This window comes from Phyllopteryx taeniolatus, chromosome 10 (assembly GCF_024500385.1).
Source record: "Phyllopteryx taeniolatus isolate TA_2022b chromosome 10, UOR_Ptae_1.2, whole genome shotgun sequence".
Classification (NCBI taxonomy): Eukaryota; Metazoa; Chordata; class Actinopteri; order Syngnathiformes; family Syngnathidae; genus Phyllopteryx; species Phyllopteryx taeniolatus.
Window position 1 is genome coordinate 28,775,685 of NC_084511.1, and position 23,480 is coordinate 28,799,164.

The window sequence follows — 23,480 nt, forward strand, 5'->3', positions numbered from 1 at the left end:
AAAAAAAAAGCTAAGTTGATTAATTTCCATGGCAACCAGTTTTACACAATGTATGAGGAAGTTATTATTAGAAGTTAATTTTGGGTTCAATTAGCATTAATTAAATGTCGTTAATAACATGCAATTATGTAAGACAAAATGGCTATAAAATATTAAAAGTCAATGTATTTTTTCAGTGTTCATTACAAATGGGAGACACTACAAAAAAAAACTATTTACAGCACGTGGAAGAGTGTAATAAATCTCATAGTACGAGTCAAAAGACTGAAGAGTGAAATGCAATCACAAAACAAGAAGATAATGACAATTTGAACAGGCCACTTTCTTGGAAACAACACTAAGCAGTTTGTTTACCAAAGTACAACAGATTTCTCACCGCTTCTGTCCAAAAACTCCCCCATAACCACCATGCTAAACATTTACATGAACCATTGTGGACTCTTCAACTCTTCGTCTTGCACAATCAGCTGTTGCAGGTGTTGTTGGACATCATCCATCTTTTCCTCCTGTTCGGTTTCCTCATCGTGAAACTCCTTGTCTGATTTAGCCTCCTCAGGCCTCACATCCAGCTGCTCAGCGCTCTCAAAGCAGCCCGAGTCCCTCGGCTCCTTGGCGTCCTCCTCGGATCTGTCCTCCACCTCCTCTCCTTCCTGCTGCGGACTGGATTCATCCTCAGCTGCCAAATCATTCATGTTTTTAGCTTTTTTTTTTTTTTTTTTTTCTTCTTCTTTTCAATTCTTAAAAAAAGTGACTACCAATTGATTATGGCAACAGTACAACTTATTCTTCGAAGATGACAACTTTATTTCCATAATATTACGTTACTATTCTTGTAACGTTATGACTTCTGGTACTATTATATATATATATAGAGAGAGATTGTATATAATATTTAGTAGTAGTATTTATGATTAATTCACAATCAAATTATATAAAATAGAGGTTTTATAGATCAAACAGCACGATTGTGTTTCATAAGCACACCTTTTCCACGGTATTGAACATTTTACACCACATGCTGGATTTGATCAATCTTTTCAACTTTTCTAGTGCGGCTAGCAAAGAGTTTCTGCAGTTCATTTCATTTCACAGTTGCCTGAGGGTGAATGTGAAATGAAAAAGACAATTTGTGGAGGTAAGATGAGCTCCAATATCAAGATCCCACAAAAGACTGAACACGAGCGTGATTGTAAGGCTGCGTAAGTGAGCAGTGAAAAGCTTCTAATTATATCGCGGAGGCGGAGAAGTGCGATGGTGGCGTAAAAGATTCCTTACAGGCACAAATCCTTTGTCTGAGGGCAGACAAAATGACCTCTTGACTGACAGCGAAGACGTTCTTAAGGGGGACCATCATGTAAAACAAACTTTTTAATACCTTTAAAAAGGTAAGCATGTGCTCGTGGTTGAATTACATAAAAACATTGTTTGTTACATTGTTAGAGAAAACTCCACCAGCCTGCACTGATCATGTCTACCTTCGTGCGGTTGAACTACGACTGTAAACCGATACGATGAGGAGGATGATTAAACGTACAGTCTCTGAGCAGGTCGACGGCGCTCAGGATCTCGGCGCGTTGATCCGGGTCGGTGATGTTCAGCTCATTGAGGTGAGACTCCCTTAGGCCCGTGAAGTCTTCCAGGGTCTGGAATCCATGCATGGACAGCAAGGAAGTCAACTCCTGGAATAGGATGAAGGTAGATATTGATAATTCATTTGTTATACATCTACAGCAAGCAAGCAATCATTCAGTGACACTGTAGTCGTCGGACTGTGCGAGACAGGAGAGGAGCAGACGGGAAATGGTTTCAAACGGCTACCTTGTGGCCAATGATGATGATCTATAGTATCGATTGTACCATGAGGGACAGGAACGGACACAAGAGAAACCGATTAGTAGGCGTCGCACCGTCAGACCAATGCAGTCCAGGACCTCCTCCAGGGTCGACGGTTTGGACTTGTTTCGGTTAGTCTTGCTGTCACAACGTCTGCGCCTGACCGGGGGGCTCTCGTCCGGCAGGAGGTTGACGTAGATGAACTTAAAGGAGCCCACCTTGCGGTTGAGTTTCCCTGTCCAGGTGCCCACGGGAGGCTTCTCAATGATGTGGATGATGTCACCTTTCTGGAGGAGGGAGGAAGCACAAACACGATCCAAACATTATAACTTAACCCCAAGCCCTAACCGCTGGCAGGAACCTCATCTTTAACGGATCCCTAACCCATAACCCTAAGACAAAAAAACTAACCTTAAAACCTTATAGGCCTAAACTCTATAGGCCTAAACCTAACGTCTGACCTATCTGAAGCCCAAACCCTGAGACCTGGTTCTAACCCCCATGCTAACCATTTGTACACCGCTTAATTTCGGATAAAACGCAGGTGGGGTTCCTTCGGGTGCCAACACTGCATGCACCTTACAATATTTCCAGTCATGTGAGGCTCAACATGAAGACGACGATTTGAGAATGTCATCTATCAGACTCGCCTGAAGTTTCAGGGAGTCCACATCATAAGGACTGGGAGTGAAGTCGGTGTGCGCCACGGCTCGGCCACAGAAAGGTCCGTTGAATGAGACCACGTTCTCGTCCAGTCTCATGCTGTCCCTCTGGCAGTAACCGCTGTCCAGGCTCTGTCTGTCGCTGTCTAAAGAGGAAGCACACGTTCAGACCAGGATGCTCGACGGCGACGTGGGGCGATGGTGAGGCGGTCTTACTGCCGGGAAATGGGCAGGTGACAGGACTGGACACGGTGTCCTCTGAGCCCGTAGAGCACGTAGACGTCCTCTGGCCTCCCCAATTGGGCGAGATGGGGGACATTTGCTCACTGCTCTCCCCCTGAAGAGCCTATAACAGACACCGGATGGACCAAGCGCCACCGCAAATTGCAAAAATAAAAAAAAAAAAAGAATACAAATCCGCAAATAGATGAATTTGCAAATGCCGACCCACGAATATGCGGGGATCCACCGTATTTGAAAATGTAAACTCCATTTTTTTTCTCCGCGATACAATGCCTTTACTTGAATCGGATTAGATTTATTTTCCAATTTTGGGATATTTATTTATTTAACACACGTAATTATTCAGTAGTGCAGAGTGTGTGAAATCCTGTTTACCCCCTCCTCAGCCAGAAACGTCTGCACCATCTTGGAGGTCTTGCGCGTCATGGTGCGGGAGATGACGTTGTGCCACTTCTTGCCCAGTTTGCTGCCACTTTTCCCTCCGTCCGTGTCACCTTCAACCTGAGAAGACACACTGTCGTCAACGTTTCCCCGCACATTGCGTCGTCGTATCCACAGCAGACGGAGAACATGATGACACTTTGTCTGACTTGTGCAAGGTTTGAATTTCTTGCTGAAACAGAAAAGGACTCGGGAGCATATTGAAAATTCATATTGGATCATCTCGTTGCGTGCACATTTATCTGCGACTGACGTGCTGTAATAATCTTCAGTTTCATAGGTTGGAACTCCCAGTAGGTTGAGGAAAAGAAAATATTGAGTGCAACAGTGGTCCACGTCCAGCACCTGTCAAATCCATCAATTTTTCATGAAAGATGATCAAGAATATTCCACATTCATACGCACAAAAGACCCCAGCTAAATCACTACTTACTTTCTGAGTCTCATTTTCAAAGGAGTTTGCCCAGTGTTGCTCTGATGAATCAGGAAAAAAAAAAAAATGGAACTAAACCTTGATTTGGACCAGTATTCATCTATCTGCAAGATATTCCTTTCCTCTATTCATTTCTGTACTTAACTCAATGCAGTGCGTCCACTGGAGTTCTGGGCGGCTCCAATGCTTTATTGACACTAACACAGGCAAGGGCACTCCGACACGGTGCTGCGTGCGCTTATCAAGAAAAACCAAGTGAAACGTCCGTGGACTGTTTGTCAGACATCGTGTTGCGGCTCTCTGCTTGACTGCCTCCCGTCGCGCAAAGGACGTCCTGCCCGCACGTTATTCTCAAAAGCAAATATTTTTTTTATTTTTTTTTTTTTTTGCATTTACAGCATTGCAGAAAATTAGCTAATCCGGACTTCCGATTCCTGCGGTGAAGTTTTGCACTTCTGCAACAATCATAATTGATGCCGACTTGTTTGTGGCCAGCGCTAGGCGCGCAGTGACATGTTTGGAGGAACGCCGGCACTTCCACTTCTCATTCAAGCAAAGATCAAACGTACACGACACTCTAGACGCACCTGCAAAATTCCCCCCCCCCCCAAAAAATGATTATTTATTGACAACAAATAATGTGTTCATCTTTGTTCAACAGATTTCAAACTGAGTATGTCTTCTAATCGGCCGATTTACTAGGGATTTACGACTCGCCCGTCTGCTGCCGTCACAAGACTATAACGCTCTGTGCAGCGGCAAATTTGTCCGCCCAGAGGGCAACGCAGTCTCGACACAGCTGTGCGGGTCTGAGAGTACAAAAATAAAATGGTTGTGGATGAGAATAGCAGTTAGCCTGGCTAGCTTCGGCTGTGCTAGCCTTCCAAGACATCCCACTCACGTTCTAGGCCAGGAAGGGCAGGCTGCACAGATGTCACGAGATGGCCAGCCGAATATGCGTCACATTTGTACAAAAGAAAAACACAAGAGGTTTGTTATGGTTAGGGTTGGCGTTCAGATGGGTTACAGTTAGGATTAGGATGGGTTAGTACTAGGCTGATTTGGGTGGGTTACGGTTAGTGGGATTCATATCAATGCCGCCACACTTAAGCTACATAAGTACTTCTTTTTCCTGTCTGGAAGCACTTGGGCATGTTCTGCCAGGACACAGCAACCAATCATATTGCAGCAGAGCTTGGCCTGCCTAGAACACAAGTGGAATTCCTAATAACACACACACACACGCCTTTCTTAATGGGATGCCATACAAGAGCTGTATCACTAAAATCTCTCTGGAAAATGTAAAAATCCAAAAAGCAAAACAAAATCTTGGCGCCCCCTAGTGGACTTCTGATTGACAGAGAGGCGGACTCACAGTCTCGTCCAGGACAAACTCCTTATCCGGCGTGACAGGCGAGGTGACTTTGAGCTTCATGAAGTCCTTGAAGCTGCTCGACCTCTGCAGGGTGAGCTGAAAACACACATTTTTTATTTATTTTTTTCCCCGGATAAGATCAAAGGCGTGTACGCATCTCGTCACCACCTCAAGCGTGTGAAGACAGACAATGTGCACAACGTTTCTCGGAAGTGAGTTGCTTTGGTCTACAGCCTTCATATGAATCTTCCACTTGCCGAAAAACAAGAGATCAGTGCCAATATATACGTTTTTTGTACACGCAGTTACTGTTTGTTCATAAAGTACTCTGAAAGCAGAGGTGGGAAGTAACTGTACTAGTAGATTTTTCAGGTATCTGTACTACTAGCTATACGTAACAAGTCAAGCGCATTGTTCATAGACATCGTACATACGACGCGCCTCTTTCAGCTGCGTGACTACGACGACGCTAAGCTAGTGGGGGCAAAGTGCCGGCGCATTCCATGTTTGGGGACGGCGCGGTCGGAAACCAAAACGACAAGGATGCCTGCACATTGTGCTGCGTACGGTTGCACACACGTCCGACAATCACGACATGGGAACGCCGAACTGGGAATAACCTTTCAGAGTTAAAAATATTTTTGGGATCTTTTTTCTAAAGTACCTGCAATGAATGAACCACGTCGAAAGCTAGCTTGTTGAAGTCTGGATCGCTGGTAGTAGATTAGGTCACTTTTGAGCATTAACATATATTTCCAACAAATTTAACAAAAACATGGGAAAAAAAAAAAAAAAAAAAACAACTGAAAATAGTCATAATTTGCTCATTTTGTACTAATTTCAGTTAATCCCCGCCACCCCTCCCGCTTGGCAAGTGGGCAAACAAATGTTTGACAGTTGAAACAAATTAGCTTTTGAAAATGTTTAACTATTTATGTTGCATACAATTTTGTTTCAATAATACAAACGTATGCCCGTCTTTTCATTTAAGCCTACCTGTTTTTATTTTTGTTTGTTTTGCCCATTGCTGCCCTCGGAGAAAGCATGCCAATCATCTGGAGAGATCCAAAAATCTCAGTGTGGATTTGATTGTTAGGATGGAAAAAAAAAAATGCCAATTGACTTGATACTTTTTTTACTCAAGTACATTTATAAGTGTGTACTTTGTACTTTTACCTAAGTAAGGGAGTGGATTCAGTACTTTGACCTTTACCAGAGTTGTTTTTTTCTTTTTTTTTTTTTTGCACAAATATGAGTACTTTTACTTAAGTACTGAATAGCAGTACTTTTGACATCTGTATGAAAGGCACTGAAGGATGTCACATAAGCATGAGTATAGTTATGTTGAAAAAAATCGATACAATTTTGGGTTAATTGCAATGTGTTGTACGTGTGCATTGACGAGGATCCGACATGTCGAAGGCAGAAGCCACATATTGTAACTTTTACATTTCAAACTCAAAAGTACTTCTGCAGCCATGATTCATCCTGCCAGAATAAAAGGAACTAGATCTGGTTTTTTTCCCTCATAAGTTAACAACTGCAAGCGGTTGAACTGTGCATGTGTGCGCACACATTGGTTAGATGAGCTTAACCACAAAGGTTTCCTTTAACATAAGCGCGTTCTAAAGCAAAAACTCTTTATACGTTTGAACTTCAAATTTGACGGTGCAGTCTATGATGTGTACATTTATGTATTTCGATAAGACTTTTGCTCAAGCCCCCTCGCATTTGAAAGCAAAAAAAGGGCTCTGCTCACCTTCTTCTTCTGCACCTGCTCCTTCTCAGAGGCGCTGGAAGGCCTTCGCCTCAACATTTTGCCGTCTTGACCGGAACGAAGGAACCCTAGAACAAAAAAAAAAAAAGCAACAAAGCTGAGTTTCTGTCTCGCTCTCTGCGTCGCGATGGCAGATGTGCAAAGAGGTGACACAAAAAGAGGTTTCACTCCCCTGCCGATAAATCGAGAGCGAACGCAAAGAGGAAGTCACGTGACCACACGGCAACAAACCAATTTTAGCGCACTTCAACATGTGCAGTCAGCTCTTTGAGTATTGTTCAGGAGAGTTATTTTCCAAATGTTTATTGATGCCACATCCCCCCCCCTCCCCCCCCCCTTCTACAGCAGAATGTGCTGGTCCTGAACGACCCTGGTCCTGCATGCTTGTCCTGTCCTTCCCTCACACGGTGTAGCACTGCAGCCCCATGCGACACTCATATTTAACGTTTCATTGTTGTAGATAGTGTAATGATTGACTTCTCTCATCCTGTTTACACTTAGTGCTTTGTCCTTTGTCTTTGTTTCTTTCTCCCTTCTAGAAACTTTGTTCTGTTCGATTGATCAAAGTCTGATTCTCAATAAACCTCAATTATAAAACCACAGCGGAACCTTAAAAACTCCACCGCGACACAGTAAAACTGTTTCGGCATACAAGGGATACAGATTTTCCATTCTGCTTGACCTAACAGCCGAACAGGAACAAAAAAAAAAAAACAGACAGGGAAGTTGAGCATAATTCTAGCTTGTTATTATGGCGCACTCGCAAACCACATGAAATGAGGATGCCCTACTTCGGTTTCCTCTCACACCGCTGCGGCTCGCTACAACAAAGTTTACGTTTCGCTGGCACGTCACAGAAACGGCAAACTCTCCTGTACACTATATTCGGTACACCTGCACAATTGACTTGGATCCAATACAAGAGCTGTATCCACAATTCTAGTGCAATTTTGATGATATGGATCGGAGATGTTCAAATCCCACAAGCCCTTGCAATTGTACGCTCAGAAACGGTTGGACTATTTGTTCACAAAGTGTTGCCCCATCCTTGCTTTGGAACATTTTTGTTTAGTTTGACTTCAAACGTCAAACGGGATTAGCGATAAAAAGCTTGAAGCCTCTTTTTTTTTTGGAAGAATTGTTCACTGTCACCATCTAGCGCTTGGACCTATAAAAATAATAAAAATAAAAAACCTTGTAAGTCTGGTCACTTTGTGTCTCAAACTTCTACATGGTAGAATCAGTAAGTCTGAATCTAATTGCAAGTGAATCACATTCTAGTTTAATTGAAGGATCTGCCGTTTCAAATGAACACAATGTAGCAGGGTACAAATAACGTATGCTTTTTGTCGTCGGTAAAAAAAACAAAAACACAAGTTTTTCATTAGAGTTACTTAATGTAAGGGGCCAAATTACCTGGTCATACGTTGACTTCAAACATGACAACAAATCCAATAAGTAAGTTGAGCAGTTTGATTACATAGTTTACAAAGCATCCAATTTATACATGAGATCATTTTCAAACTTGAACAAAAAGGTCAGTGCCACTCTCCCCTTGATATACAACCTATGCGTCGCCGTAACATTTAGAGTGCAAAATTGAACACCGCCACAACCAAAGGGAAGAGGGTGAGCGAAGAGGAGGGGCTGGATGAAGAGGATCCGGATTGTCCAAAAGGTTCCGTGTTTTTCAGCATCCAGCGTTTCTCCGCGTGGAGGCCTTGGCGGTCTAGCTCGGGACCCGTCAGCCTACGAATGGTCTCGTAGTATTTGTTCAACCACTGCAGCTGGAGAGAGAAAACACCACTCTCTAAAAAAGTAGCACAGTATTGCTTCAATGGCATCTGGTGTTCCACAGGGGTGGTTACCAGAACCACTTTTGCTTTGTGTGAATACTTGCAAATGACCTTTTCAATGAGATAAATACACTGAATCAATAAACGTTTCTCTGGTCACTTCATTAGGTACACCTGCCCAAGAAGTTATCATCCAATACAAGAGCTACAGTATAATAGAATTACTTTTGAATATTTAAAAAAATATTATGTAAAAGCTAATTTATTTGAAATTTATTGAGGTGGTGAATACTGGGTTTTCGTTAGCTATAGGATGTCATCGGGAATATAGTATCATACAAAAATTTAATAAAATTATAAAATATTTCGGTGTGTGTGTGTGTGTACTGAATCTATATGTTTTGAATTGAATTACTGAAATACTGGATATACTTGTTTTCCACATTATAATATTTTACTGAGACGCACCAGTATATATTGTGATAATTTGTATAGTATTTTCATATTGTATATTTATACCATATTCTGCAGTTTTCATGCTTACTGCATATTTGAGTTTTGTTTTCTTGTGTTTTATATGTATACTGTTTAGTGTGCTGGTATTTGTACTTTATAAGAGTCTTTTTTTAAAAAATGATGTTGGAGATATTTTGTTGTTGTTTTTTTGATGAACACTTTCGTCTTTCACTTGCAAGAGGAAAAAAAAAAGAAAAAAAGAAGGGGTTGGGGGTTTTAAGAGGAAACCAGCACTTGAAGAGGAGGGAAATGAAAACATCTCGAATATCACACGTTACGACATTACATGTTGTTTACACCTTTGGAACAGGAAGCTTGGGGCATACGAACATGATATCGCGACAAACTGGACGCCATTTTAAGATTGAAGGATTACATTATCGTACAATTACCTGGACTGGGCTCAGAAGAGAGGTGTCAATCAACTTCCTGTCGTACGGAACCAAGGACACCGTCTCAAACGTCAAGTAGTTATGACCATACTGTAGGAGCAGGACAGCGCCATATGCCGCTTTTTAATAATAAACGACTGGATGATCAACGATGTCCAGGCTGGAAGTACCTTTGTATGAGCGGGCACAACCACTGCAACGTCTTCAATGCGGATCCCAAAGTCGTTCTCCTTGTAATAACCAGGTTCTATGGAAACAATATGGTTGATACTCAAAAATGTCCTCTTCATTCAAATGATGCGAGTGATGGATTTTTGAACAACAAGTCTCACCTATAGATGTGAACATGCCTTCTCGAAAGGGAATGTTGTTACCCTGAAAACCAACTGGCCCTGGACAAAAACAAAATTACAAAAAAATGGTATATTGGTATTTATATTTATTTTGTGTAATATTTATAGTTGAAAAGAAAAAAATATAAAAATAAGTAAAAAAAGAATAAAATATTTTAAAAAAAATTGCAAAGCACATTAGTATTTAAAATAAAAACAAATAAAACAAACAACATACAAAATATAAAACTAAATAAAAAATAGTAGCGTATATTGGTATATTATTTAAAATAAAAACTTAAATAATAAAACAAACAAAATACAAAATATAAAACTAAATAGAAATAGTAGTGTATATCAGTGATTATGAAGTGTGTTATTTAAGATAATAAACAAAATATAAGAATAAAAATAAAAATAGAATAAAATACAACAAGAGATTCAAAAAAATTGAATACTGGGCAAAAATAGTAAATGGTATTAATATTTATTTAGTGTATCATTTAGAATAATACGACTGAAAAATACTACAATGAAATAAAATAACATTTTTAAATGAAAAAATATATACAATTGCACTACACAGTTAACATTAAGTAAATAGGCAAATAAGAATAAGATAAATAAGTAAATACATTAAAATATATACAAAAACATAAAACCAGAAAAGGATTGAAGTGTAATAAAACTATAACAAAACCAAAAAAAATGTTCTGTATTTGATCAACAATCCGAAAGTTTTTAGGCAGGCTCCAAATTTGCATGACTTCTAACGCAATGCGTGTGAGCAAATAAGAGACAAAAGAGGCGGCGTACACTCATGGACCCCGAAATAATTGCCAAGGCCGTGTCCCGTGCCGTGGCCGTAGTTGAGGCCCACTTCCCACAACGCTCTGCGGCCCAGCATCTCCATGTTCACACCTGGGGACGCAGCAGCACATTTACAACCTGCTTCAAACACGGCAACAGTCCAATAGTACCACCTCGTGGTGTTGCACTTTGTAGCAACGAACATTTCCCACCTCTGGTCCCTGATGGAAATATGGTTCGAGATATTTCAATATTTCCCATAAGCACTCTGGTGAAGGCCTCCTGGTTAACGACGCCAGACGAGTCCATTTCAGTTCATTTCGTATGACAAAAGCGTAGAGTGAATCTCACGATGACTGTCACCTTTTGCATGGCGGTGGGGGTCCCCCAGTGGACTGTCCTCGTGATGTCGGTGGTCCCGTCGCTGGCGGCGGCGGAGAGGAGATATGACGCCAATGCAAGCCCAGGTGAGCCGCGCGCGTTTGTTCTTACTCACAGGTACTGGCCGCCGGAGTCCACAAGGTACATCTCGTCCACCGTCAGCATCCTGTTGCTTTCTCTTGTTGGGCTGCAGCATGAAAAACACAAGCAGACAACGAATGGACACCCACCCACTTACAGTATGAGCCAGATCTTTTTTTTTTTTTTTTTTTTGCCATTAGCTTTAATAGATGGGGGAAAAAAATAAAAATAAAAAAAATAAAACGAGTCCAATTTAAAAACAAAACAAAGCAAAAAACTCAATAACAAGCAAGTCAAGAAAAGCAACTGGGCTACAAACAGAAACACATGTCCTGGAGTACTGTCTTTTATTTCAATATGCAGAAATAAAATCATTTCATGAAAATGGTTAATTATTAAAATTATTGTAAAATCATAAAACTGCTATATTTTACTGTATACATTTCTATAACTCATTAATAACAATAAAGTATATTTGGAAGGTCAGTTTATATCGACAGCTCTTTATTTAACAATAACTATGTTTGTTATTGTGACATTACACAGATTACGCTGAGAGGTGTTCCTAATATTTTGGCCCTATCATCAAAAATATTTGAAATCAGCGTGGTTCTACTACACAAAACATTTAAAATATTTAGTCCTGTTTTCCAAACACGAGAACATTCTAAATACTGTATTGTGATACATATATTTTGAGTACATTATTTTGCATTTATTTCAATGCATTTAACTAGATTTTATTTTCCCCCAGTCATTAACTATACATTGGGTACGAAAAGTTTTCGGACCCCTTTAAATGTTTCACTCTCTGTTATATTGCAGCCATTTGCTAAAATCACTTAAGTTCATTTCCCCCCCTCATTAATGTACACGCAGCGCCCCGTATTGACAGAATTATTTTTTTTTATTGTTGACATTTTTGCAGATTTATTAAAAAAAAGAAAACCTGAAAGATCACACAGCCATAAGTATTCAGACCCTTTGCTGTGACACTCACATGTTGAACTCGGGTGCCGTCCGTTTCTTCTGATCGTCCTCGAGATGGTTCCCCACCTTCATCGGAGTCCAGCTGTGTTTGACTACACTGATTGGACTTGATTAGGACAGCCACACACCTGTTTGTCTGTATGAGACCTTACAGCTCACAGAGCATGTCCGAGCAAATGAGAATCATGAGGTCAAAGGAACTGCCTGAAGAGCTCAGAGACAGAACTGTGGCAAGGCACAGATCTGGCCAAGGTTACAAAAACATTTCTGCTGCACTTAAGGTTCTTAAGAGCACAGCGGCCTCAGTAGTCCTGAAATGGAAGACGTTTGGGACGACCAGAACCCTTCCTAGAGCTGGCAGTCCGACGGAAGCCTCTCCTCAGTGCAAGACACGAAAGCCCACATGGAGTTTGCTAAAAAAAACACCTGAAGGACTCCAAGATGGTGAGAAATAAGATTCTCTGGTCTGATGAGACCAAGATAGAAATTGTTGGCCTTAATTCTAAGCGGCATGTGTGGAGAAAACCAGGCACTGCTCATTACCTGTCCAATACTGTCCCAACAGTGAAGGATGGTGGTGGCAGAATCATGCCGGGGGGTGTTTTTCAGCTGCAGGGACAGGGAGACGGGTTGCAATCGAAGGAAAGATGAACGCGGCCAAGTACAGGGATATCCTGGACGAAAACCTTCTCCAGAGTGTTCAGGACCTCAGACTGGGTCGAAGGTTCACCTTCCAACAAGACAACGACCCTAAGCGCACAGCTAAAATAACAAAGGAGTGGATTCAGAACAACTCCGTGACTGTTCTTGAATGGCCCAGCCAGAGCCCTGACTTAAACCCAATTGAGCATCTCTGGAGAGACCTGAAAATGGCTGCCCACCAACATTCACCATCCAACCTGACAGAACTGGAGAGGATCTGCAAGGAGGAATGGCAGAGGATCCCCAAATCCAGGTGTGAAAAATCATCATTCCCAAAAAGACTCACGGCTGTGTTAGCGCAAAAGGGTGCTTCTAGCCAAGGGTCCGAATACTTATGGCTGTGTGATACTCGCAAAAAATTCAACAATTCCGTTTTTTTTTTCTGTCAATACGGGGTGCTGTGTGCACATTAATGTGGGGGGCAAAAAAATGAACTTAAATGATTTTAACAAATGGCTTCAATATAACAAAAGAGTGAAATAGAAGTCAGAATTGGAATGAATTCAATGAAAATGCTACCTGACGCGTGCGAGTCAAATATAATATTTACGCACGAGGAGATTTACCTGTAATGTGCCAGCGCAGCATTGGGCCCACTTGCGGATATCGTCTCAAAACTCGGGCCCTTGTTGTCCTTCTGTTTGCTGCAAAGGTTTTACAACGATATTTGGGCTTGTAGGTTTTGGGACTCGTAAGCGGCGCGACCGACCTGCGGCAGCGGTCGACGTACGCGGAGGCGCTCAGCTCCGTCTCCTTCCCGTCCGGCGCCGCCGTCTCCAACCGCACGAGAAGCTGCATGACCGCCGCTGCGTCTCTCACCTGCCGCAGAGACGCGCCATCGCCGTGCAAAGAAAATGTCAGAATAATAATAAGAAGAAGAATTTATCCGACTTCGTATGTTCAAATCAAATACATAAGTGCACAAATCATCATCATCATCATCATCATCATTCATCTCAGCAACAACAACAGAGTGCGACTAATGATAAAACATCGGGAAAAGTAATGTTTTATTCAAATAGAAGACATATTAACTTAAAACATTATTAGGAAATTCAATGCATTATAGCATATGTCATAGGTGTCAAACTCGAGGCCCGCGGGCCAGATGCGGCCCGCCACGTCATTTTATGTGGCCCGCGAAAGCAAATCGTGCTCGTCAACTTCCGCGATTTTTTTTGCTAAAATCGGTACCCAAATTCCAAATTGTCATAATAATCAACAATAATGTTGAGAATTTGCATTTTTCTGTTACCAAACCCTTCTTCTTCTTCAGTAACATCAGCAATACATGAACAAACTATTATCCTTTAAAACTAGTTATCCCTCAATTTGTTGCGTAATGGTAATAATATGATTCGGCGATTAAACGTTTCACTGTCCTATCGGCCCTCAGAGGGAAATCATGACGACAATGCGGCCCGAGACGAAAATGAGTTTGACGCCCCTGGCATATGTCGTCGGTATACTGCTACTACTCCTAATCGTCATCATCATCATCATAAAAATAATAAAACATAATAAAAATAATGGCTTTTTAAAATTTTAATTCAACATATATTCCCGCAAAAATGATTTGAATTAAACACTACTACTACTACAAATAATAAAAGCACTACTTATAATACAAAGTATTAATATTGTTTGTGTTTAGTTTTGACGTCTTCCTACAGCTTTTAACTTGACATTTTCATTTTCGTTACATTTGAATTGAGTTTGCGTGCGGTGATTTCAGCGATCACGTTCGAAATCAAGATTTCATAAGTTGTTGTTTTTGGTTTTTTTTGCCTTCAAGCGCGTGGACGACTCACGTGGGCGTCCCTCAAGATGCGCCGCTCAGTGTCATCTTTCACAGCTTTGGCGGTCAACACGGGAGAATAGGAGGTGGCCATGAGTTTGTCCTACAGGATGCGAGACAGTAGAAAAGGCATTTAGACAAACTGATCTGGTTAATTTCACATCACAGCTGCGAAATGCAGTTGCGAATGACACACCTGGGATTTGATGACCTCGTAAAGAGCGTAGTTGGTGTACTTGGCGCCGATCCACACTTTGGCCCCCGGCCGGCCGCTCACGTACGCCTTGAGGCCATCCGAGACGGCGTCGTAGCTTCGCAGCCGCACGCACAGCGGGCCGCCGCACGACGCGTTCAGGTACGCCCTCAGCTCCTCCGTCACTCTTTCCGTGTGCACAAACAGCCTGACGGACGCCACGAGCCAATACTTTTCAATGTTTCGGTCGTGAATCCTCTCTCAGGCGAGTGTGTGTGTGTGTTTCAGCAGTGGGGGAGCCTTTCAGTAGTGTATGTAAGTGTGCTCTCATAGCATTTCAGTAAAATGTGTAAGCGGTAATCATCGCAATCGAGGGAAAAACGTACCAGATCTCGTCCACGGTCAGCAGCGTGTACGAGTAGAAGAAAGGGTTGTACGGGATGTCGTTGCCGCGCATATTAAACAGCCCTTGAAAATGACAAACGCGTTATCGCGTACAACTCGGCGGTCCAAACGGGACGAACGTGCCGTACCTAATAAAGCGACTTACAGGCCGTTTCATCGAGCGCCGACAGCAGTAGCGCGGTGGGCTCGTACGGATTGGCCTTCATCTGATTCCGGATTTGCTCCACTTTCATCTGCCACGACCTTTCTGCGGACATCGTCATCTTACATTGGTCAAAAGAGTCCAAATATGATTGCAAAGTATGTATAACCACTATTAATATAAATAATGCGCTCTTCCTAAAGCAAGAAAATGATTTTTAATGGAAACATCAGGCAGCGATTTCTTCGTTTTGTGTGTGTGTGTTTGACGAATCGATATAATTTTCTGCTCTATTCTCATCGATTGCGCTGCGCACCCGCATGCTGAAGTGATACAGCTCGACTGACGAGCAAGCTTTGCGTGTCGGGGGAGGAGCTAAGATTTGCCTGGGTTGTTAGCGGAAGAGGCGTGACAGTCTTTGCAACAAAACGAAATGAAATCAACAGTCAGCCAATTATTTTTAAGATGATATGAAATGAAACTTAAAAGTGTTTGGAGTTGTGGATACTGTACCGCATATATTAGAAAAGCCCCCCTTGCCCTTAATGCCACCGTTTTGGACGAGTCTACACAAACACCTGCTGACTCAGTAAAGGTGACCTAAACCAAATAACGCTTCTTCGAGTAAATTTACACAAGCATTAATCAGCCAGCGATGACGTCTCGTACGTGGCAAGCGTGTCCTTATCCAGATCTGCTGTCAAATGCACGCACGAACACTCGATTTATGATCTTTCCGTTTGTTCCATTTGCCTCGTGTGCGCGGACCTTAAAGGCTAATCAGGCTGACGGACGCAGGGACAATTTCCTTCCCAAATTCGCATTCAATCTGTCCGCCGTAAAATCATCAGCAGGTTCATTGCTGGCGTTCAGATAAAGGAAGGGCAACGACGCACGTATGACTCTGTCCGGCAGGCGGATGAGGCCGTCGGGCCGGACGGGCGGTCTCTCGTTCCACACTTGGTCCACCAGGTTGCCAGGCATCGACTCGAGGCTCCGATTGCTCGACTCCAGACTCATTCCGTAGTCTTCCTGCGTCTCTAAAAGAGGAAACGGCAGACGACGAGGCACTCTTCAGTTCGATCGATCACGAGGGAGCCCCCCCCGTCCCGCGGAGGTCGGCGAGGAGCGACGGGCGCGGCGATGAAGACTCACTGAGGGAGAAGAGGAACGGATCGAAGCCGATGCGGCCGCCGCGCGGGACCTCCGAGATGAGCCACTCCGCCACGCTGCTGACCGACGCTGCGGAACCACACACGCACGACGCCCGCCTTCATTACACATCCGAAAAGCAATCCATCGTTAACGTTCAATTCCAACAGTCAAGAGCACAATGGTTCTCCGTACAACGGGAAACGATTCGTCGAAGTTTCAAGAAGCGTCGCCGCAAACAAACGACAGCGCAACCCCGCACATTCCCCATTCGCCCCCTATCGCGGGATTTTGGTGCCAAGGAACTGTGTTGACGTGCGGGGAGGCGCTTCATTCGACAAGGCCAGAGCCCTGTCGAATAGAAAAGGTAGTGCTTTGCCGCCATCTTGTGGCATCCATAAGCAATTAAAAGGGGGCTGGCCTCAATTGCTCGGACACGGCAACTGTCCTGACGATGCGCCGTCGATCAACAATCGGGCTTTGTAGATGAGTAAATAACAATTGGGAAAAAAAAAAAAAAAAAAGGAACATTCCACCCCTGTGAAACCAAATTCAATTCCATTCGGATTCGGCCTGTTAACTCCGACTGACGTGTTTCTGGGGAGCATTTTCTTTTGGTTTGGGCTTCTAAACCGATTAGAATCAGAATAGCTGGCTTCATGTGAAACCCCCCTCCTGACTTCCTTGCAGAAGAAATAAATACATCCTAAATACAAGTTATTAGCTTAAACCAAGTCATTTTACTCAAGTGACAAAAAAACGCAGACGTCCGCTTATGCGTTTGTGCCTGCTGTTGTCGGTGGCAGGTCAAAGGTCCCCCGGCCGGGTAAAGTGCAATTGCGTTGGGGCCCACCGTCTCTTTGCAGCTCCCAGTTGCAGTCCATCTGCCTCTCCGCTTGGACCCAGTAGCGGCTGTCCGTCCACAGCGCCGCCTTGCTCGGCGTGACCACGGCTGTGCCTGAAAATGACAGATGCCAGTGAATGCAGCGCGGTCCAGCTACTCTTGGCCAACGTACGCGAAAGGGGACACAGCAAGTCTGAAGCGAGCCAATCACGTGAGGCACTTGCCATCTTTTGTCTCGCTATTCACCATGGAAGGAGAAAGCGAGTTTGCCCGTGAATCCCGAGTAAAATCATCATTTTTGATTTCATGAGGGGGGGGGGATGAAAGCAGCTCGGACGTGCGACGTTGAGTCAACGGAAGGACAAAGAAAAAGAGGACGAGGAGGAGGAAGACACTACCTGCGGAGCCTGTGAAGCCCGTCATGAAGGCCACCCTTGCGTCACGTGGGGCGATATACTCACTCTGACACACACACACACACACCACAGATCGTGTCAAACATCACACAAACACAAACAGGAAATGCAATTTATGACGAGCGGCGGGACCGCCGTACCAGGTGGGCGTCTGTGCCCGGGAGAATGTAGGCGGAGATTTTGGAGGCCAGCATCCGTTCTCGCAAGCGGCGCAGTCGGAGAGTGCTGTTCACAGCTGTGCTGGGGAGGTGCTGACACGCGAAACACAGACATGATCACACCTGGGATTGCTGATTCGCCACTTCCTGTGGCTCTCGGTGTAATCATTAACGGTCTGCGGCGAGCAAAGCAATCGCCACACGAGTCACCGGAACAACGATCGTCGCATATCTTTCGGAAACATTGATGGACTTAAAAAAAAAAGTCATAACTGTTTATGAACATTCAAAATATCTTCCTGAGCTTGTGGAATTGAAGCTTTTGCAACATTTTCACAAAATCAAATAATGGCTAAAATATTTGTTACAAATATATATTGAAGAAAATATTCTAAAAAAATAAATAAAAAAATTTCATAACAGAAATTGGAATTGAATAATCACTCTTAGCTTACATTTAATGGAATTAAAGTACTTGCAATGTGTTTCTAAACTAAAACACCACCACCAATATTTCTTAAAAACACTTAAGAAAATATGAAAAATATTTGAAAATTGCTTTTTTATTTTCAAGGGATTAAAGCAATTGTAAGATGTTGCAAAACCAAAACAAGAAAATATTTCTTCAAGAAAATTTTAAATATATAATTCTGCTATAATTTATTAGCTTTAGTTTTAGGGAATTTCAAGTACCTTCAATATTAACATAACAGCAAAAATATATTTTCAAAATATTTATTAACATATTTGAAAAATAAAAAAACTATCTTTATCTGCTTTATTTTTATAGAATTTCAAGATCAAATATATTTTTTTAAAATACTGATTTAAGAAAATATATGCATAAAAATGTAAATATAATTTGATAAATTCAACTGTCATTCTGACCTTTACTTTTATGGATTTTTATTTGCCACCAGGCATGCATGCGGATCAACCAAAGATCTTGCAACATACATGATGAACAAAGTGGAACAAAACAGTATTTATTAAAAGGATTTATTTAAGAATATATATATGCAAAAAATACTTGAAACTCTTTATTTTACATGCGAATGAAATATAATTAAACTATTTCGCTTCAATGCAAATCTGCATGGCCATCGAACAAATTGTGGAGGAAAAAAAAAAAAAAAAGAAATACAATTCTAATTCATGATTTATGAAATACGATTGAACATCGTATTTAGAAAATGGAACAAATGAGCATTTTAAATTTCTGGCATGCAGAGCTCACGCACCGGTGGGGACAAAGAACAGTTCCTCTCGGTGGCCTCAAACAAAGCGACGCCGCTGACGCTCCCTGAAATGAGAAGAGAGCGTCTTGTCAGCACTTTATGTTTCGTACCAAGTAGGTTTCGCATCGGACGCCAACGCTGGCGGGGCCTCAAAGCGGCAGCGAGCCAATAAATCACGTCGTCTAATTCCATAAAGTACTGTTGTTGACACATTTTGACGCGCGGAAAACGCAAGTAGAGAGCAGAGAGCAAATTCTATTTTGCAGGATGAGCTTTCGCTTTCATGAAAAATGAGCACAATATTAAAACAAATAAAATAACTCAAATTGGACTTTGAAGCTTTAACGACAGCAGTCTTAAATGTGAGCCAACACAAGCAGAAGAAGAATCCCATCCATGACGACAAAGAAAAATGTTTTTTTTTTTTTTTTTTTTTCTTTTTCTTTTAAAATGTACCTGTCAGGGCCGGCAGAAGCAGAGCCAACACGGAGAACATCTGGCCTCGGAAACACATCCGCGTACACCGAGCGGGCCTGACTGGAGCAGGTGCGCCGTTGAGTGTGCGCTGAGAAGTCTTACGTTCGCGATCTGGCTTACAACTCTCTCTCTCTCTCTCTCTCTCATCCATCTTCTCTCCTCCTCTTCCTCCTCCCATCTCATCTCAGTTGTCCCCTGACAGCAATCACGGGAACTTTGTGCATTCTTATCTTTTTTTTTTTTTTATTATCATTATTATTGCTATCCTAAAATGTTAAAAAGATAACGTGTGATGCCACGCTCTCGTCTTGTTCAATTCAAAATGTTTAGCGACACTTTTATACTTGAAACGCATGGACTGTTGAATATCTCTTTGCCGAAACTAGTTAAAAGCCTAATTTAAAAAAGCAAAGGCCATTTTGCATTGCTTTTTGACATCAACGTTTGTGTCCGGGTTACCTAACGTCGGTGCTCTTTTTATTACAGCTTGGGTAGGTGGTATCACATTCCATGACCTTTTATGGACTTGTTTGTTATCAAGATGTGGTCAGTGTCTGGAGGCGTGACGGCACGTGCATTGTGGAATGTGCATCGGACACAGAATCATCTTTATTTTGCCAAGTATGTCCCAAAAAACACACAAGGAATTTGTCTCGGGTAGTCGGAGCCGCTCTGGTACGACGACATACAGTCAATTGACAGAGGACACTTTGGCGACATAAAGACATTGACAAAAACAGTCACTGAGCAATAAAGGGTTGCTAGTTATCTGGTAAATGTAATTCTTTATTTATTTTTGAACATTTGAGCGGAAGATGCAGAGTACTCTAGCACTTAGAGCAGTTCGAATGACTAATATTGCAATAGTCCGGTGCAATGAGCATTGTGCAAAGGGCGCCGAGACTTGGAGGAGTGTATGCAGTTTAAAGTGACGAGCAGTGCGATCATCTGGGACAATGTCGATTGTGCAAATGTTGCAGATACTCCTCAGTCAGTGTGCAAATGGGGCAGATTAATCACACCAGCGCCGACCTGAGGGAAGGAGCCGGAAGAGCCGGTGACCGGGATGCGGAAGGTCCGAGGGGATTTTGCACGCTCTTGTCTTAGTTCTGGCAGCGTGCAAGTCCTCAAGGGTGGGTAAGGGGGGGCTACCGTCAATCTTTTCTTTCACTGAAGCCGCAGGAAGTACGTCCTCTGCTGGGCCTTTTTGAGGACGGAGTTGATGTCGATCGCCCACTTCAGGTCCTGAGAGACTGTAATTCCCAGGAACTTGAAGGTCTCGACGGTTGACACAAGGCAGCTGGACAGCGTGAGGGGCAGCTGCGGCGAAGGACGTCTCGTGCGTGTTCAGCTCCGGGTTGCGTCGGCCGCACCGCAGCTCCAGCCGCTCCGCTTCCTGTCGATATGCAGACTCGTCACCGTCCTTGATGAGGCCGATGACTGCGGTGTCATCTGCAAACTTCAGGAGTTTGACAGCCGGGTGCGTTGAGGTGCACTCGTTCGTGTAGAGAGACAAGAGCAGCGGAGAGAGGACACAATAGGGCCTAGGCGTGAATAGGGCATTCACTAAATATAAAAACTAAGATGGAGCTGAATGGTTTAATCGGCATTGTGTCATCTCCTCTAGTAGTGGCTTGGGTGAAAACGATTTTTTGGGACAAACAAACCGTTGTGGATTATAGCTTTAAACTGAATCATCAAAATCGACTTTACTGTTTTTGGAAAAGAGCTCTCTGTATGAACGTGTGCATTTATGCCACGTCATCGGAAATGCAGTGACGGTGCTTCTTAAGGCAGTGTTGTCGTGTTTTGGAAAAGAGCCCTTTACATCTGGAACATGAAATGCAGCGATGACACTTTAAGAGAGATGCACAACTCTGAACTGAATAAGAACCCACGTCCTGTTATGCGTCCTGCACACAACTCTTTCTGTCATCAGTAGGAAGGAGGCGTTGTGTCACACTTGTTGCAGTTTGCGGAGGGGGCTTAAGTTGACACGTCAGGCTACATCAATCATAACAGGAAGTGAACGCAGCTGTGTCCGGCCGGCTTAGCGCAGCAGCAAGACGAGATACAGCGCACATTTGTGGGAAGAAATCATCCCAAATTCCACAACCCCGATTCCAATGAAGCTGGGACGTCGTGTTAAACAGAAATCAAAACAGAAGACAATGATTTGCAAATCATGTTTAACATACGGGACCAAGAGGAGTCTCAATATTAGTCCATAAAAGACTACTTTTTACAATAAATAGTACAGTAGCAGATCCAGAAGGCTGATATATAATTATACAGGCTACAATATTTAACAAGCTTTATCCAATTGTCAACGTAGACGCTCCAAATAAAGATGATCCAGCCTCTTTTCACACTTGTGAAACTTGTCAGCCACTTCTACAATTATTACGGGAGGTGATTTTAACCTGACGCTAAATCCTCGAATAGAATAAATCGGAAAAATTCCTTGCGAACCAACTTCAGCGCAATAAAGACAAATCATTAATTAGAGCCATTCAAGATTCAAACGGCAACTGTACACAGTCATCGGTAGAAATAAATGACATTTTTTACAATTTTTATAGCAGCTTATATGCATTTTCGAACAACCCAGATAAAAAAGAAATTGAAACTTTTATTCAGGATCTAAACATGCCTCAATTAAATACACAAATTAAAGACAGCCTTGATGTTCCTTTAACCATCACAGAATTACATAACGCATTCAAAAATATGCAACCGGGACGGGCGCCTGGCCCCGACGGAATCCCTGTTGAATTCATTCAACATTTTTGGCCAATACTAGCGCCTCTACTTTTCAGAACAGTCAATGAGATGAAGGATAAAGGTAGATTTAGTAGCCATATGAACACATCTTAAATTAAGTTATTACTTAAGCCAGGAAAAATCAATTTGCAGAGGCGGAGTTAAGTGATGGCACGGCCACCATGCCACTGTCGTGTTTTTCAAGGCGGAAAAGTTCGTTATAGTTAGCCGTAGCTGGAATATGTCACTTTTATGACTGAACACTATGAACTCTTGCCTATCATCAAGTAACCTGGCAAATATATGACATCACTTATTTACACCATTAACGATGACCCTAAATCAAATATAGCAGATAAACGATCCCGTAATCTCTCAGTTGACCAATGAACTCGCATCATTGAGGAGGTTTCTTGCGACAAGCGCTTACTTGCGGTCACACGTCTGCTGAGATAATACGCTTTTATTCCATCTAGTGCTACCCGCTATAAAGTTTGTTTAGTAAGCATAATACACCGCTCAAACTGGAAGAGGATGGACATTAAAGTGATTATGCAAGTGTTGACACACAGTTCTCAACTCAAATTTTTTATAGAGCACTTTAAAACAAACAAGAGCTTTCACAAAACGTGCTGTACACGATATAAAAATAAAACGTATACAAATGCATTCCCATTAAATTTCATTTAGTGGTTTTGTTTGATTAAGGGAGTGAACGTGATTTTTTTTTTTTATTAATAAGACCCTGCTTCTACATCAGAATATGCATTATTCTCATATGGAGTTACTACATAATAATAATAAATTAAATTCATTATTATTTATTTAATTTATTTAATATTAAATTAATTATTTAATTGATTTAATATTACATTAATTTAATTTATTTAATATTAACTAAATTATTATTATACACAATTAATCATTAATAATAAAAACGTTATTATTATTATTATTCACGTTATTTTAGCATTGCTTTTTTATAGTAATAAATTTAATCAAAGACAAAATATATACCTGTTCTTCTTATTACTACGAATATTACTATTATTATTCTCATTATAATATTCATTACAATAAAAACCTGCATTATTATTAATTAGTACCTATGATATATCACAATTATTAGA

The 23,480-nt window shown here is 42.1% G+C and overlaps 2 protein-coding genes across 4 annotated transcripts in view; both read right to left on the minus strand.

Moving 5' to 3' along the window:
* Positions 1-143: 143 nt before the first annotated feature.
* sash3 (SAM and SH3 domain containing 3) lies at positions 144-7,886 on the minus strand. The gene is made up of 8 exons (XM_061788332.1): positions 6,747-7,886; positions 4,988-5,083; positions 3,114-3,239; positions 2,712-2,841; positions 2,484-2,641; positions 1,908-2,120; positions 1,535-1,679; positions 144-676 (listed from the first exon to the last, which is right to left on the minus strand). Exons 1-8 carry the CDS (start codon positions 6,801-6,803, stop codon positions 420-422), a joined length of 1,182 nt encoding a protein of 393 aa, XP_061644316.1. The 5' UTR covers positions 6,804-7,886; the 3' UTR covers positions 144-419.
* Positions 7,887-8,023: 137 nt separating this feature from the next.
* Positions 8,024-23,480, minus strand: part of xpnpep2 (X-prolyl aminopeptidase (aminopeptidase P) 2, membrane-bound) — a 70,008-nt gene continuing 54,551 nt past the window's right edge. The window contains exons 1-21 of one of the 3 annotated variants that reach the window (XM_061788325.1): positions 19,567-19,754; positions 19,114-19,175; positions 17,855-17,965; positions 17,697-17,760; positions 17,308-17,412; positions 16,458-16,544; positions 16,199-16,342; positions 15,306-15,407; positions 15,142-15,223; positions 14,759-14,963; positions 14,576-14,665; positions 13,474-13,583; positions 13,331-13,408; positions 11,107-11,178; positions 10,974-11,034; positions 10,823-10,892; positions 10,617-10,721; positions 9,801-9,860; positions 9,639-9,715; positions 9,469-9,558; positions 8,024-8,551 (exon numbers count right to left, since the gene is read on the minus strand). In XM_061788325.1, coding sequence (XP_061644309.1) covers positions 8,351-8,551; positions 9,469-9,558; positions 9,639-9,715; positions 9,801-9,860; positions 10,617-10,721; positions 10,823-10,892; positions 10,974-11,034; positions 11,107-11,178; positions 13,331-13,408; positions 13,474-13,583; positions 14,576-14,665; positions 14,759-14,963; positions 15,142-15,223; positions 15,306-15,407; positions 16,199-16,342; positions 16,458-16,544; positions 17,308-17,412; positions 17,697-17,760; positions 17,855-17,965; positions 19,114-19,175; positions 19,567-19,738 — 2,148 coding nt within the window. In that variant the 5' untranslated portion in view covers positions 19,739-19,754 and the 3' untranslated portion in view covers positions 8,024-8,350. Of the gene's footprint in view, positions 8,552-9,468; positions 9,559-9,638; positions 9,716-9,800; positions 9,861-10,616; positions 10,722-10,822; positions 10,893-10,973; positions 11,035-11,106; positions 11,179-13,330; positions 13,409-13,473; positions 13,584-14,575; positions 14,666-14,758; positions 14,964-15,141; positions 15,224-15,305; positions 15,408-16,198; positions 16,343-16,457; positions 16,545-17,307; positions 17,413-17,696; positions 17,761-17,854; positions 17,966-19,113; positions 19,176-19,566; positions 19,755-23,480 lie in introns of those variants that run through there. The other 2 variants (XM_061788326.1, XM_061788327.1) reach the window with 2 other exon arrangements.

What these genes read in the sequence shown, in the direction of transcription:
- sash3 (XM_061788332.1), bottom strand. Translation starts at nt 6,803, where the DNA reads ATGTTGAGGCGAAGGCCTTCCAGCGCCTCTGAGAAGGAGCAGGTGCAG. An exon ending in TGGACTCCCTGAAACTTCAG is followed by an intron (nt 2,121 to 2,483) that starts GCGAGTCTGATA and finishes TCCCTCCTCCAG; the next exon opens with AAAGGTGACATCATCCACAT. An exon ending in TGGACTGCATTGGTCTGACG is followed by an intron (nt 1,680 to 1,907) that starts GTGCGACGCCTA and finishes ATCCTATTCCAG; the next exon opens with GAGTTGACTTCCTTGCTGTC.